This window comes from Hemiscyllium ocellatum, chromosome 44 (genome assembly GCF_020745735.1).
Source record: "Hemiscyllium ocellatum isolate sHemOce1 chromosome 44, sHemOce1.pat.X.cur, whole genome shotgun sequence".
Taxonomy (NCBI): Eukaryota; Metazoa; Chordata; class Chondrichthyes; order Orectolobiformes; family Hemiscylliidae; genus Hemiscyllium; species Hemiscyllium ocellatum.
Genome location: NC_083444.1, coordinates 12,455,563 through 12,472,418, shown reverse-complemented (window position 1 = coordinate 12,472,418; position 16,856 = coordinate 12,455,563). Strand labels below are relative to the sequence as shown.

The 16,856-nt window shown below is 43.0% G+C and overlaps 1 protein-coding gene across 1 annotated transcript; it reads left to right on the top strand.

The window, feature by feature from the left end:
• Positions 1-929: 929 nt before the first annotated feature.
• LOC132835220 (probable G-protein coupled receptor 139) lies at positions 930-8,560 on the top strand. Its single transcript, XM_060854584.1, has 2 exons — positions 930-1,053; positions 7,659-8,560. Exons 1-2 carry the CDS (start codon positions 930-932, stop codon positions 8,558-8,560), a joined length of 1,026 nt encoding a protein of 341 aa, XP_060710567.1.
• Positions 8,561-16,856: the final 8,296 nt, after the last annotated feature.

The following is a 16,856-nucleotide window of genomic DNA, read 5'->3' as shown; positions in this document are numbered from 1 at the left end:
CTGACCCATCGAACCAGAGGAGAAGAATCATATTGGACTCAAACTGTTACCTGTTTCTCTCTCCATCGATGCTGCCAGACCTTGCCTTATATGCCTTGACACGAGTAGGCATTAAGTTCCAGATTCCACCCTCTGGGTGAAAATTTATTTCTTCAGATACCTTTTTGAATCTTTTGCTCCTTACCTGAAATCTCTGTCCCTCATCATTGATTTCTCCACCCAAGGGGAAAATTTTCTTCCTGTCTACCTTATCTATGTCCGTCGTAACTTATACATCTCAGTAATGTCCCCTCTCAATTCCCTCTGCTCCAGGGAAAACAACTCCAGGCTGTCCAAAACAAAATCAGGAATTGCTGGAAAAGCTCAGCAGGTCTGGTAACCTCTGTGTTGAGTTCAGAGGAAGGGTCTGAGGAAAGCTCTGAGGAAGGGTCACTCGACCCAAAATGTTGACAATGATTTCTCTCCACAGATGCTGTCAGACTTGCTGAGCTGTTCCAGCATTATCTGTTTTTGTTTCTGATTTACAGCATCTGTAGTTCTTTCGGTTTTAACCCATTTGCCCAATCTTTCTTCATAACTGAAACTCTCCAGCCCAGGCAACATCCTGACGAATATCCTCTGTGCCCTCTCTCGTCTCTTTCTTATGCTAGAACTTAACCAGACCCCACTCCCTGCCAATATGTGAGAACACTATTTGATTTATGGTCGCTCACATTTTGATATATCAGAATTGGAACTCAAATCCAGGAACATTAACCTACTATTAAAGCACTACCTCTACTTAATGGTTTTATACACCCAGGACCTGATGTGTTGTTTGTTTTGTCACGTGTAATTAATTTCCTTTGGCGGTTCCTGAGCTGACTCTCCGGAGTGCTTGTTCCTGCATATTAAAGGGTGGATATTCAGCATGAGGTCCCAGTGCTGAAATGGCGTTGGCGATGGCTTCCACCATGAGCAGGCACCATCGTTTTTCCCAGAAGATGCACCGATCCACCATCAGTCAGGTTGGAGCTATTTACTATCCGACTCTCGTAGCTATTGAACTTCCAGGTAATTGACTGCAGCCAGTTCCTGTTCATCTGTTACCAGCACTAGCCTTGCAGGATGTCAGTATTTATCTTCCTTTTAGCTGTTGTCAAAAGAGAATCTCCAGATCTTGTGTTCCTCTGATTCATTATTTGTACTGTTGCTGTTTTTAGGATGACATTTTAGCTTCTAGACACAAAGAAAGGGTGTAAGATGGGCTCAAATTGCCATTACCAATTTCTTAAAAATGAGTTGCAGATCCAATGGGGCATTAGAGATCTACAGCACAGAGAAAGGCCCTTCAGCTCACTCAGTCAAAAATAAGCACCTGACTATTCTCATCCCATTTTACAAACTTGGCCCTTCATAATAAACTTCAGAGAGGAGACATGGTCTTAACATCAAGTTTTGAACTGTCTGGGTTTTGTGTCAGAGAATTAGTTTTTTTCCACACTTAGTGAAATATTAGGCTGACCCATAGAACCAGAGGAGAAGAGTCATATTGGACTCAAACTGTTACCTGTTTCTCTCTCCATCGATGCTGCCAGACCTTGCCTTATATGCTTTGACACGAGTAGGCATTATATTCCAGATTCCACCCCCTGGATGAAAATTTATTTCCTCAGATACCTTTTAAATCTTTAGCTCCTTACCTGAAATCTCTGTCCCTCATCATTGATTTCTCCACCCAAGGGGAAAATTCTCTTCCTGTCTACCTTATCTATGTCCGTCGTAACTTATACATCTCAGTAATGTCCCCTCTCAATTCCCTCTGCTCCAGGGAAAACAACTCCAGCCTGTCCAAAACAAAATTAGGAATTGCTGGAAAAGCTCAGCAGGTCTGGCAGCCTCTGTGTTGAGTTCAGAGGAAGGGTCTGAGGAAAGTTCTGAGGAAGGGTCACTCGACCCAAAATGTTGACAATGATTTCTCTCCACAGATGCTGTCAGACTTGCTGAGCTGTTCCAGCATTATCTGGTTTGTTTCTGATTTACAGCATCTGTAGTACTTTCAGTTTTAACACAGTTTGCCCAATCTTTCTTCATAACTGAAACTCTCCAGCCCAGGCAACATCCTGGTGAATATCCTCTGTGCCCTCTCTCATCTCTTTCTCATGCTAGAACTTAACCAGACCCCACTCCCCGCCAATATGTGAGAACACTATTTGATTTATGGTCGCTCACATTTTGGTATATCAGAGCTCCTAACAGAGCAACACATTTCTCTTTGAATCAGAGAGTTGAATCTTCGAACTCCAGAACCAACAGCCTCCTGTCCATTTCTGTGGTCTTTTCAGAAGCTTACTGGCAAGTGGTCATGAAAGTAAGAAGACCTCAAAATGATGAATTGTGTTCTGAATCGATGCTTAGGAATGGAGATTGGAAATGGATGGAACACATTACAATCGAGATGATCTCTTCCACACATAGGTCTGTAATTTTGAACACTGGTTACATGTTTGACAATTATTCCTGTGTTGATGTTCACCTCTTTCCCCATATATGAATTTATAATCTGAATGTGTCCTGGAACTATACTCAGTAGTTTTATTCTAAAGGGAAATTAATTCACATTTGAAACCAAATCAATTGCTGAGCTTTAATAGAAGAGAGTGACCTAAATTGAACGAAGAATGGGCGCACACTTGACAAGTAGAATAGCCTCCTATAAAGATAAAATACTGTGGATGCTGTAAACCTGAAACAAAATAGAGAATGTTGAAGAAACTCGGCTGATCTGGCAGCATCTGTGGAGAGAGAGAACAAAGTTACTGCTTCAAGTCCCATATGTCCCTTCTTCAGAACTGAAGACTTTCCTGCATTCATCCCTAGTTCATTCCAAATGTTTGACAAAGTGAATAAAATGTAATTCTCTGTTTGGTACTCAACAATTCCTGCCTCAGGCAACTGTCAGGGTGGAACTTGCACATTCTCCCCGTGTCTGCGTGGATTTTCTCCGGGTGCTCCGGTTTCCTCCCACAGTCCAAAAATGTGCAGGTCAGGTGAATTGGCTATGCTAAATTGCCTGTAGTGTTAGGTGCATTAGTCAGAGGGAAATAGGTCTGGGTGGGTTGCTATTTGGAGGATCGGTGTGGACCTGTTGGGCTGAAGGGCCTGTTTCCACACTGTAAGTAATCTAATCTAAAAAAATCCCCAAACTGTTGGAAATTTGATATTAAGCCCATGTCTTTTATCATGCCTGTTTTTACTGTCTATAAACATCAGTCTGGGATATCCAATGTGGTTTAAAACCAGCTAATTTTCAGATTGTCACTTGATTTGTTATAATAAGCAAGGCTAACATTACCAGCTGTAGTATAAAATCTCGTTGAGAATTACGAAAGGGGGAGCTACAATGAGACCAGAGTGCCTTTGTACATCAGTCGCTGAATGCAGGTGCAGCAGGCAATGAGGAAGGCAAATGGTATGTTGGCCTCCATAGCAAGAGGATTCAAGTACAGGAGCAGTGATGTTTTGCTGCTATTGTACAGGTCTTGGTGAGACCACTCTTGGAGCATTGAGCACAGTTTTGGTCTCCATATGTAAGGAAGGATCTTCTGGCAATGGAAGGAGTACCACAAAGATTTATCAGGCTGATTCCTGGGATGGCAGGGCTGACCAATGAAGAGAGATTGGATTGGCTGGGACTACATTCACTTTAGAAGAATTTTGGGAGGGTTAGGGTTAGGATCCTATACAAACCTAAAAAATTCTAACAGGGCCTGGACAGGGTAAATGCAGGAAGGATGTTCCCAATGATATGTGAGTACAGAACCAGAGGACACTGTTTAAGGATAAGAGTCAGACCATTTAAGACTGAAATGAGGATGACTTTCTTCACCCAGAGATTGATGAGTCTGTGGAATTCTTTGTCACAGAAAGCAGTTGAATGTTTTCAAGAAGAAGTTACTTATAGAGTCATAGAGATATACAGACCATTTGGTCCAACTCGTCCAAGCCGATCAGATATCCTAACACAATCTAGCCCTATTTCTTGTGTTAAAGGGATCAAAAGTTATGGGAAAGAAAGCAGGAACAGGGTACTGAGTTGGGTGATCAGCCATGATCTTGTTGAATGGCAGAACAGTCTAAGGGCTGATTAGGCCACTCTTGCTCCTGCACTTGACTTTTTTTATGAGTAAAATGGCAACAGATGCACCTACACACTGAACGTATCAACCTTATTAGGTTCTAATCCAGGGCCTGCACTTTGGGAGAGGAGGCGAGCAAAGAGTAGTCTAGGTCGGTTAGTGCTATAAAAGTGTACCGCGTGGATTTGGGACAGACACTCCTGGAGAGGAGGCGGGTGGAGAGCAGTCTATGACATTTAGTGACTCTGAATATGAGCGGGAAACTGAAAGGAGGGCTGTGATTTGATTGGCTAATAAGGGGACTGCTAAATTCGAATTTATGTTAAATTGATTTAATTTATTGGTTGCAACTTGTAAAAGCAAAGATACCAAATCAATTACATTTTTTTTAAAAATTCAAAACTAATTAAATAAAATAAGGATAGAGGGTCAGGTGATGTGTTGTTTCTGCATGATGTGGGAGCTGGTGGATCCCATTGTGGTTCCCAGAGACCATGTCTGTGGTAAATGTTGGTTGCCGGAAGAACTCTGGCTCAGAGTTGATGAGCTGGAATCTGAGCTTCAAACATTGCTGCACATCAGGGAGGGGGAATGTTATCTGGCTGCTTCAGAAGATAGTCACATCCCTTAGATTAATTAACTCGAATTCGGCCAGTGGTCAGAGACAAGTGGATTAGGTGTGAGTGAGGCAGGTACAGGGATCCAGGAGGTAGGGTTGCAGGAGCCATAGCCCATGTCATTGTCCAACAGGTTCAAGAGTTTTCGCTCCCTGCGTGGACGGGAATGGGGACTGTAGGGAGGATGAGCCGTCTGACTGCAGCACGGTGGTGCAGGAAGCCATTCAAGTGGGAGGAGAGAAGAGAAATGTTGTTTTAATTGGGGATAATATAGTTAGAGGCATGTACACTGTTCTCTGTGATCAGGCTCAAGAGTCCTGAAGGTTGTGTTGACTGCCTGGTGCTCAGGCCCCGGATATCTCGTCTGGTCTGCAGAGGAACTTGGAGTGGGAGGGTAAAGATCCAGTGGTTTCAGTCCACGTATGTACCAATGACATAGATAAAACTAGGGCAGAGATTCTGCTAAGGGAGTATGAACAGCTAGGAGGGAAATTAAAAAGCAGAACCAAAAAGGTAATAATCTCTGGACCACGAGCTAATTGGCACAGGGTCAATAAGATTAAGCAGGTAAATGTGTGGCTCAAAGATTGATGTGGGAGAAATGGGTTTGAATTCATGGGACATTGGCACCAGTACTGGGGAAGGAGGGACCTGTTCCAATGGGATGGTCTTCATCTGAACCATGCTTGGTCCAGAGTTCTAGTGAATCGCATAACTAGGGCTGTAGACAGGGCTTTAAACTAAATGGTGGGAGAGGGGGCAGTTGTTGGGGAAATTAGAAAATCAGAATGAAAGGAGGAGGTACAAGTGTGAAACTGAGGAGAGGTTATTAAGATCTCCAGCACAGAAACACATACACCAAAGTATTTGGAAAGGGTTAGCAATCAAACTTTAAGCACGCTGGACAAACGAATGACAATGAGAAGAGGGACAGTATTAACCATCCCAATGTGTGCATGCTTGGTAAAGTGTGAGTGTAAAGGAGTACACACCTGTGAGAGAGTGTGTGTGTGAGTGTGGGGGTGTATGTATGTGTGTGTGTGAGAAAGAATGTGTATGAGAGAGGGTCTGCGAGATTGTGTGTGTGTGTGTTTGTGTTCACGCACGCGTGTGCACGTATGCTACTTGACGAAGGAGCAGTGCACTGAAAGCTAGTGCTTCCAGATAAACCTGTTGGACTGTAACTGGTGTTGTGTGATTTTTAACTTTGCCCATCCTAATCTAACACTGGCACCTCCACATCATAATATCCAAAAATTCAAAAGAGTGAGGAGGCAGAACTGAGTATGGTGGCCTGAAGATGGATAAATCACCTGGATCCAGATGGACTATGCCTAGAGCTCTAAGGGAGATAGCTGAAGGCACAGCAGAGGTGATGGTGATCTTTCAGGATTCACTCGAGTCAGGGAGGGTCCTAGAGGACTGGAAAATCATTAACGTGACTCCCCTGCTTAAAAAGGGAGTAAGGCAAAAGATGGAAAATTACAGACCTAATTAGGCTAACCTCAGTCATGGGTAAGATCCTGGAATCCATTGTGAAGGATGAGATTTCTGAATACTTGGAAGTGTACGGTAAAACAGGGCAAAGTCAGCATGGTTTCATCAAGGGGAGGTCATGCCTGATAAATCTGCTAGACTTCTTTAAGGTAGTAATGAGCAGGTTAGACCAAGGAGAGCCAATGGATGTTATCTACCTAGACATCAAGAAGGCCTCTGACAAGGTGCCGCACTGGAGATTATTGAATAAGATAAAGGCACATGGTGTTAGAGGCAAGGTGCTAGCATGGATAGCTTGGCTGTCTGGCAGGACGCAGAGTGAGGATAAAAGGGTCCTTCTCAGGATGGCAGTTGGTTACAAATGGTGTTCTACAAGGCTCAGAGTTGGAACCACAACTTGTCACTTTATACATGAACGATCTAGATTAAGGAACTAAAGACATTCTGGTTAGGTTTGTAGATTATCCAAAGATAGGTAGAGGTACAGGTAACATTGAGGAAGTGGGAGGCTGCAGAAGGACTTGGGTAGGTTAGGAGATTGGGCAAAGAAATGGCAGATGGGGTACAAGGTGGGAAAATATGAGGTCATGCACTTTGGTAGGAAGAATAGAGGTATTGACTATTTTCTAAATGGGGAGAAGTGCAAAGAGACATGGAAGTGCTAGTCCAGGATTCTCTGAAGGTAAACTTGCATCTTGAGACAGTGAGGAAGGCAAATCCAGTGATGGCATTTATTTTGAAAGGCTATGAACATAAAAATGGGGATGTACTTCTGAGGGTCTATCAGGCTCAGGTAAGGCCACAACTGGAGAATTGTGTGCAGTTCTGGGCCCCATATCTCAGGAAGGATGTATTGTCCCTGGAACGTGTTCAGAGGAGCTTCATGAGAATGGTCTCAAGAATGAAAAGCCTAACATATGAGAAATGTCTGAGGTTTCTGGGTCTATACTCAATGGAATTTAGAAGGATGAGGGGAATCAGTTGAAAGGTGCAGAGTATCGTTTGGGCTGGACAGAATGGATGTTGGGAAGATATTTTCATCGACAGGAAAGACTAGGTCCCGAGGTACAGACTAAGAGTAAAGGGAAGACCCTTTAAACTGGAGATAAGGATAAAATTCTATGGTGAATCTATGGAATTCACTGTCACAGAAGGCTGTGCAGGCCAGATCATTGAGTATATGTAAGATGGAGAGAGATTGGTTCTTGAGTGTCAAGGGTTGGGAGAGAAAGCAAGAGAAAGGGGATAAAAATATATCAACCATGATTGGATTTAAGAGCAGATTTGATAGGCTGAATGGCCTAACTTCTGCTCCTATATCTTATGGTCTTACAGATTAATTTTCCACTCACATTCACTGAAGTCCATGCTGGCACGTGTGAGGATCATTTACTGGCTGCTGTTTCTTTCCCTCTGTTTCTGACAGCCAACCTGGTGACCCTGGTGATTCTGTCTCGGGGAAGCTTTGGTCTCACTAAAGGGATCACCAGGTATCTACTGGCCATGGCCGTGGCCGATCTACTGGTTGTAATTACTGACGTGATATTCAATCGGATTAATGATCTATACTTCCCGACGTGCTTCCTGGATTACACTCCTCTCTGCAGTTTGAAATTCGTCCTGGTCTATGCAGCCTTGGATTCTTCCGTCTGGTTAACAGTTGCTTTCACCTTTGACCGATTTGTTGCCATTTGTTGGCAGCAGCTGAAAAGAAAATACTGCACGCAGACAACAGCTGTTGTGGTGATAGGGGTGGTGTCTGTGCTGTTCTGTGCAAAAAACACTCGCTGGTACTTCACTTACCAACCCCTCTATGTAATTAACAATGTACCCTGGTTCTGTGATGTGAAAGTGAGCTTCTATGACTCAGCCGCTTGGGTTACATTTGATTGGATCGATACAATTCTAACTCCATGTGTCCCGTTCCTTCTGATCTTAACCCTCAATGTTCTGACAGTCAGACATATCATGGTGGTCAGCAAAGCGCGTCAAGGCCTTCGCGTCCAAAGGAATGCAAACAATCGACATGACCCAGAGATGCAGAACAGAAGAAAATCAATCGTATTACTGTTTGCTGTCTCAGGCAGTTTCCTGTTGCTCTGGGCCACTCACGTCACAGTTTTCCTGTATTGGCGCATCACCCAAACATACTCTTATGAAACATTGGAAGATCCATTTTACATTGCACTGGAGACAGGGTACATGTCACAGGTGTTGAGTTCTTGCACAAACACGTACATTTACGCAGTCACCCAAACCAAATTCAGGGAGCAGTTGAAAAGCATGGTGAAAAGCCCCTTTGTGCTGGTTCACCAGCTCATGAAATAACAATGCCACTGAGTGGCAGGCTGTGAGACAGAAGGCTATCATGTTGGACCAACATCACTCAAAACAAACCCTGAGCTTAGCAGAGAATCTGGGCAGCATCCATGGAGAAAGAAACATAGTTAATACTTTGGGTTCTGAAAAAGTGACATATTGAACCTGAATGGTTGAGTCTGTTTTTCTCTCTCAAAAGATGCTGCAGGACCTGCTGAGTTTCTCCAGCATTCTCTGTGTTTGTCTCAGATTTGCAGCACCAGCAGTGTTTTGCCTTGATTCCAGTAATTGAAAAGTCCCAGATAAACTTCTGGATGTAAAACCTGCTGGTTTTTAAAATTAAAATCTTGAATTGAAACGTAGTAATTTTGACCAAAAATGCTGCCATCAAGAATGGTTTAAAATGGAAATGGTTTGCAATCTGTCAGAAAAGCTGCTAACATTAATCAGGTGGCCACATCTGATTACAGAGTTGTGCAAATGTCATTGGATGCCAGAATTAAAAAAACTACTCCAATGCTCTGGGGATACAGGTTCAAACCTCATTACAGCCAGCTAAAGGAATTTTAAAGTAAATTAATAAATCTGAAACTGAATACTGGCCTCCATAACAGTGATCACGGAGTTATGATTGACTGTTGTGCAAATCCATTGGGTTCACTAATGTCCTTTTGGGAGGTGAATCCATCATCCTCACTCCAGCTGGGTGATAGGAATTCAGAATGACAGCAACTCACTCGATGGGCTGAATGTCCCAGTCCTCTTCCTACATGGGCTTGGGTCCCAGCGGCTTTCTGAAATGGTCTGAGCAAGCCGCTGATTTCAAGGGAGCAATTAAGGATCGTCTGCCAAAAAGCTGGTCTTACAAGTGACACCCACAGTTCTGATAAAAGAATAATAAAACAAAAAACGTGGAAGTCAATTTTCAAAATGAATCTGCCTGTAACTTTTAAGTCATGTAAATCCACCTGGCCTTAGGTCAGGACATGTACGTGCAACACACAAACAAGACAGTGCACTTTACTGAACACCTGAACAAGATCTTTTGTCTTGGTGATTTTACCAACTATAAAATTTATCACAGAACACATTGGAGCAAGTTAACAGGTCTAGCAGCATCTATGGAGAGAAATGGAGTTAACGTTTTAGGTCTAGTATGATTTCTTCAGAACTGAAAGAGGCTGGAAATGGTATTTATGCTGTTGACAGGTGGTGGCAGTGTCTAGAGCATGAAAAAAGGATTGCAAATAGTGTAAAATGAGAGACTGAAATGTGAGATTGGTGTTCATGCAAGATTTGAACAGGTGACAGTAAGTTAGATCTACTCAGATCAAAGTTATGATTGGTCTTGCCCATGCAATGGAGACTGCATTGTGAGTAGTAGATGCAGTAGATCAGATTGAAAAAAACATGACCTGGAAGGTAGCTAGTTTGCTGTGTTCTTCCAGCCTCCTGGTGTCTACCTTGAATTACAGCATCTGCAGTTTTTTTGTCTCTCACCAAGAAGGTGCAATTAGCGGTTTAGGCCATGAGGAAGGAGGAGGTGAAAGGGCAAGTTTGACAAGTTCTGTGATGGCATGGGAAGATGTCAGGGGAGGGTGTGTTGTGGAAATGTCAGGAGTAATGAAAGGGTGGGCCAGGATCCTTATAATATGCTGACCAAGAAGCGAGGGGAAAATATGTTTGGTGGTACCATCCTACTGGAGATGAGGAAAATAGTGAGGATGATCATTCAAATGTAGAGGGATGGGAACTGAGAACGAAGGTGATCTTATCATTGTTCTGGGAAGGCAGGGAAGGGTCGAGGGCTGAAGTGTAGGAAATGGATTAAGTATGGCTCAGGGTCTGTCAACCATGATGGGGACAGTTCTCAATTGCAGAAAATGGAGAAAATATTGGAGGCACTCTGCTAAAGATAGCAGCTCAAGAACAGAAGGGCTAGGAGCAGGAGTAGGCCATTCAGTGCCTAAGCCTGCTCTGCCATTAAGTACAATCATGGCTGATCTTATCTTGGCCTCAACTCCATTCCTTAACCACTCCCCACAACCTTTCAACACACTTCCAATTAAAAATCTGTCAACCTAAAGCTTAAATCTATTCAACGACCCGGCATCCAAAGCACTCTCGGGTCGTGAATTCCACAGATGAACAGATGGGTTCAAGATAGAGAAAACTGGAGAATGGGGAATTGAATGAAGCAGGATGTGAGGAAGTGTAATCAAGAAAATTGGTCAGTTTGTAGTCGATGTGAGTGGATAGTCTATCACCAGAAATAGAAACAGAGACTTCAAAGAGTGGAATGGAAGAGTTAAAGATGGACCAACTGATAATGGGTGTAGGTTGAGAATTGGAAGCAAAATTGATTCTTTTTTTGAAAACTGGATGAGAGGAAGAAGCAGTATTGATCTTGCTAAGGCATCAAATGATCAAATGTGACTAAAAATAAAATGGAACTGGAGACCAGTAACACTTAGTGAGAAAGCATGAGGTAGTGCTGATAGAAAGAGAGAAGTATACTGTGTTCATGTGGCACTGTATGACACTGAGTACGGATCTCACTGTGTGGTAGCAACAGCTGCCTGAGCACTAATGCATGTTGCAGAGATCCCTGTAATTCGGGCGGATTCATGAAGAATGAAATCTGTTGGAACCTATATGTGGTAAGATGGAGTTGGAGACAGTCACTGAGGAAGGAACATGGGCTGTGAATGTGAGTTTTTGCTGAGCCTTTAGTTTACTTATCAATGTAGGAATCTGTCGACACCACAATCACCCCCCATATTTCCCTTTTATTTTGGAAATTATCTTGTAACTACTACTTTTCTTTTGCAATGCATCTGCCTATCTCCTGATCTCCTTGCACTTGTTACACCAGCTGGGAGGCACATCCATATGCTCAGTACAGCAACAAATTCTCGAACTCCTGCAGCTTATAGAATCATAAAGTCAGAGCGTTGTAGAACACAGAACCCGAACCTTAAGTTCAGCCTTTGCATGCCGACCAGATGTCCTAAACTGATCTCATTCCATTTGCAAGCATTTGACTCATATCCCTCTAAATCTTCCTTGTCACATACTCATCCAGATGTCTTTTAAATGTTCTGTTTGTAGCAGCCTTTACTACTTCCTCTGGCAGCTCATTCCACACATGCACGACCTTCTGCGTGAAAAGTTTGCCCCTTAAGTCTGTGTTTTATGTTTGCCCTCTCATTTTAAACCTATGCCTTGTAGATTTGGACTCCCCAAAACTGGGAAAACACCTTGGCTATTCACCATATCCATACCCCCCAAGTATTGTATAAATTTCTATGAGGTCACCGACACTCCAGGGAAAATGGCTCCAGCTTACTCAGACTCTCTCTGCAGCTGAAACTGTCCAATCCCAGAAACATCCTTGTAAATCATTCCTGCACCCTTTTAGGTTTCACAAAATCTTTCCTACAGCAGGAAGTCTGGAACTGAACGCCATATTCTAAAAGTGGCCGAACTAATGTACTATACAGCCGTAACATGACATCCAACTCAATGCACTAACCAATAATGGCAAGTATGCCAAACAGCATCTTCACCACCCTGACTACATGTGAGTACATCTTCAATGAACTCTGAACTTGCATCCCAAGGTCTCTCTGGCAACGCGTCCCGGCACCCTACCCATAAGTGTATCAGTCTTGCCCTGATCAGTCTTACCAAAACACAACACATCACATTTACTTAAATTAAACTCCATCGGCCACTCCTCAGCCCCTCTGATCAAGGTCCCATTGTACTCTGAGATAACCTTCTTCACTGCCCACTACGTGACCAATTTTGGTGTTATCTGCAAAATTACTAACCATTCCACCAATATTGACATCCAAACCATTTATATAAATAACAAAGGCATAATCATCATGCCGAGCTAATTCAGTCAGTACAGCATCAGACTTTTATTTGTTAGATTTTTGATCAGTAGGAAGGCAGGAAAGAGGAACGTTCGATCAGCCATGATCCCATCGAATGGTGTTATAGGCTTGAGGGGTTGAATGGCCTACTCCATTCCTTATGGTCTTAATTTTGCCTTCACAACCAAAGTAAGATAAGATAGGATAAGATCAGCCATGTTGAATAGCACTGAGGTCTCGAAGGGCTGAATTGCCTACTCCTGCTCCAAATTCCTGTGTCCCTATATTCCTAATATCCTTTGGAGAAGGAAATCTGCCATCCTTATGCAGTCTGCCCTACATCCACCTTGATGTGCTTGATTCTTAATTGCCCCGAATAAATGAATAAAATAGAGCACCCACAAGAAACAGACAAAAACCTCAATCCATTTTGTAATGCTAAAACACAAGAATCCAACAACATCACAAATCTTTCTCTCTGTTGCCATTCCTTTTCACCAACATCTCTATTTTGCACAAGAAGAACAAAAACACAGCATATTTTTCCAAAAGATGGAGAAAGTACAGAGCTCTGTGATGCAGAGTGGTCTGGTTGACCTGGTACATAAATCCCAGCAGGTTTGTACAGAAGTACAGCAAGTAACTAGGAAAGCAAACAGAATGTATATCATTAATAGACAAAAATAGAGAAGCAAATAAAAGCAAAGTATTGCCGATGCTGGAAACCTGAAATAAATTCAGAGAATGCTGGAGACATTAGTGGGAATTAATGCAAATTGATCTTTTGTTTTCAGTATGACTCTTTGGCACTTCTTATTGAATGACAGAGCAGTTTGGGGGCCTGAATAGTGTCCTTCTAACTCTTCGTGGATGTATTCACCATTAGAGTGGAGAGTTCTCTCTGTTACAGCTGCCTCCACTTTTCCATCACCTCCAACACCCAACCCATTGTGACTCTAACCCACGATGTCAGAGATCCATCCTGTAGTCTTTCATCTCCTCCCTTCCCCTACTAGGATCTGAGGGCATAGCCTGAGGGAAGACCCTTTAGAATAGCGATGAGGAGAAACGCCTTCAGGCGGAGTGTGGGGAATCAATGGAATTCATTGCCACAGAAGGCTATGGACGTCAGGTCATTGAGTATATTTAAAACAGAGATAAGTAATTGATTGTTAAGGGGATCAAAAGTTATGAGGAGAAGCTGGGAGAACGGGGTTGAGAACCTTATCATGCATGGTTGATGAATGGTGGAGCAGACTCAATGGGCCGACTGGCCTAATTTATGTTCCTATGTTTCATGGATTTACGGTCTTCCCACTGCTCCAGGCCCAGACAGCTCATTCCATGTGAAGCAACATATCCTGTGTAAGTCTTCAAGCCTTCCAACAATCTTGCACTCAGAATGTGTTGTGGTGTCTTCCACACTGGGCTGAGAAATCATAGAATGGATGATCGCCCAGCAGAATACAAAAGACTCAGTTCCAGTCCTCAGTCAATAGACAATAGAACAGTCAGACCCAGGAGACGCACTGAGAATCAGAGGGACCTTGGTGTGCCTGTTCATTGCTACCTGAAAAAAAGGGTAGGTGGATAAAATTGTTCAGAAGACAAATGGAATACTTGTCTTTATTAATTGAGGTATATGCTTTAAGAGCAGAGAGATTATGCTGGATCTGTAGGAAATGTTAGTTAGGCCACTATTGCACATGAAAAGAAGGGGATGTGAACACACTGGACTGGATGCAGAGGAGATTTAGCAGGATGTTGCTTGGGCTGGAGAGTTTCCAGTTATGATGAGAGATTAGATAGACTGAAGTGGTTTTACCTGGATCAGAAGGGATTGAGAAGGGTTATGATTGGGATATATCAAATTATGGAGGACATTGATAGGCTACACAGGAGGAACCTTTCTGCTTGGTGATGGGATCAAACATGAGGCGGCATAGATTTAAGGAAAGGGGCAAAGGTTGAGAGGCGATGTGAAGAAAACCTTTCTCACCCAGTGGGTGGCGGGAATCTGGAACTCACTGCTTACAAACCCACACATCATTGAAAAGGTGTTTCCATGTGCACTTGCAAAGTTGTGCAAACTTCTGGAAAATGGGATAAGAATGGTTAGGTGGCTGCTTTTGACTGGCATTTATGCAATGGGGTCCTTCTGTGAGTTTTACATGTCTGTGACTCTATGATTCTAATTTAACTCTTCAATCCAATTCTACCAAAGCTTTCCATCTTTGGTCAACTGCTGTGTCTCAACTCAACTTGGAAAAAGCACTTTATCTTTCAAAAGAGAACTTCTCAGTCTTTGAGACGAATCACTGGAGTTTAACAAGTTTAGATCAAAACCTTTCCCTGCACATTCATTTTTCTTTCTTTTTTAACACCTCCCCCACCCCATTATTTGTTTTGCTTCATTTCTATCACCTTGTGTTCAGATCACTACACCATGTTGAGGTACATTGTTTATTTCTTAACTTATCCCACCATCGCTCCTTCTGATCTTCCAGCGCCGAATGTTTCCTTCTCCATGTGATCACTGACCTTCCCTTCTTTTTTCTTGCTTCCACCCTTTTCCCTATGAAGAGATTTGAAACCTACAACACTTTGAATATTTCAAAGTCGTGATGAAAGGTCATGAGCTGTTGAGTCTGATTCCCTTGGGTAGATGTTGCAAACTTGCCGTCGGTTTTCAGCATTTTCTGTTGTTATCACCTTTCAGCCTTTGAGGTATTTCTGATTTTCACATCAGTTGCGACGTTTTACATATGTTATTGACCCAGTGAGAATCACGTGACGGTTCTTTCCAGCATACTGCAGTTGTCAAAAAAGAGTACTTCTCTCAGATGGAGAAGGTATTTTAAAATTATTCTTTGACAAGATGTGGGCATTTTTCGACAAGGCCATCATGAGCCGCCCATCCTTAGTTGCCCCCTGAACTGAATGGCGCACCAGGCCATTTCAGAAGGCAGCTAAGAGCAACCCCCATTGTGGTGAGTGTGGAGTAGGAGAGAACAATAAGGACGTCCATATCCTTCCCTAAAGGAGATTTGTGAACTCAATGGCTTTTTTAAAATGACAATTGATCATGGTTTCATGGAGTGCTGCTTTCAATTCCAGAATTACTCACTGCATTTAAATTCCATTGAGTTACTATTGCAGAATTGGAACTCAAATCCAGGAGCATTAACCTATTATTTAGTAACACCACCTCGACTCAATGGTTTTATACACCCAGGACCTGATGTGTTGTTTGTTTTGTCACGTGTAATTGATTTCCTTTGGCGGTTCCTCAGCTGACTCTCCGGAGTGCTTGTTCCTGCGTATTAAAGGGTGGACATTCGGCATGAGATCCCAGTGCCGAAAAGGTGATGGTGATGGCTTCCACCATGAGCAGGCACCATCGTTCTTCCAGGAAGATGCACCGATCCACCATCAGTCAGGTTGGAGCTATTTACTATCCGACTCTCGTAGCTATTGGACTTCCAGGTAATGAACTGCCACTAATTCCTGTTCATCTGTTACCAGAACTAGCCTTGCAGAATCTCAGCATTTATCTTCCTTTTAGCTGTTGTCAAAAGAGAATCTTAAGATCTTGTGTTCCTCTGATTCATTATTTGTACTGTTGCACTTTTAGAACGTAAGTTTAGCTTCTAGATGCGAAGAAGAGGTGTAAGATGGGCTTGAATCACCATTATCAATTTCTTAAAAATGAGTTGGCAGATCTACAGCACAGAGAAAGGCCCTTCATCTCACTCAGTCAAAAACAAACCCCTGACTATTCTCATCCCATTTTCCAACACTTTTTCCTTCGCAGTAACCTTCAGAGAGGAGGCATGGACTTCAGATCAAATTTTGAACTCATTGGGTTTTGCGTCAAACAGAGCATTACATTGTTTTCCACATGTTGTCAAACATTTGGCTGAACCACAGAACCAGAGAGTAATGCAGGAGACAGTGAGGGCTGCAGATGCTGGAAGCCAAAGTCAATTGATATGAAGCTGGAAAAACACAACAGGTCAGACAGCATTAGAGGGACGGGAAAGTCAATGTTTCAGGCAGAGTCGGAAGAGTCATTCTGGACTCAAACTGTTAACCGTTTCTCTCTCTACAGATTATTGCCAGACCTTGCCTTTCTGCCTTACATGAGGGTTTCTGCCTGTCTCACTGTTACAGCTATTGAGTTGCAGATTCCACCCTCTGCATGAAAACAAAATTCCTCACATTTCCTGTACCTTTGGTCTCTTCCCTGAAATCTCTGCCCCTCATCATTGATCTCCCCCCCGCCCACGCCCCCCCTCCCCGCAAAGATAGTTTTACCTGTTAAATACTTACCTCATGAATTAGCAGCCTCCATTTGCAGAGTGGGAGTGGTGAGAGAGCGGACCAGGGGGCTGTCGGGAAGGTAAATTTCACTCTTAAAG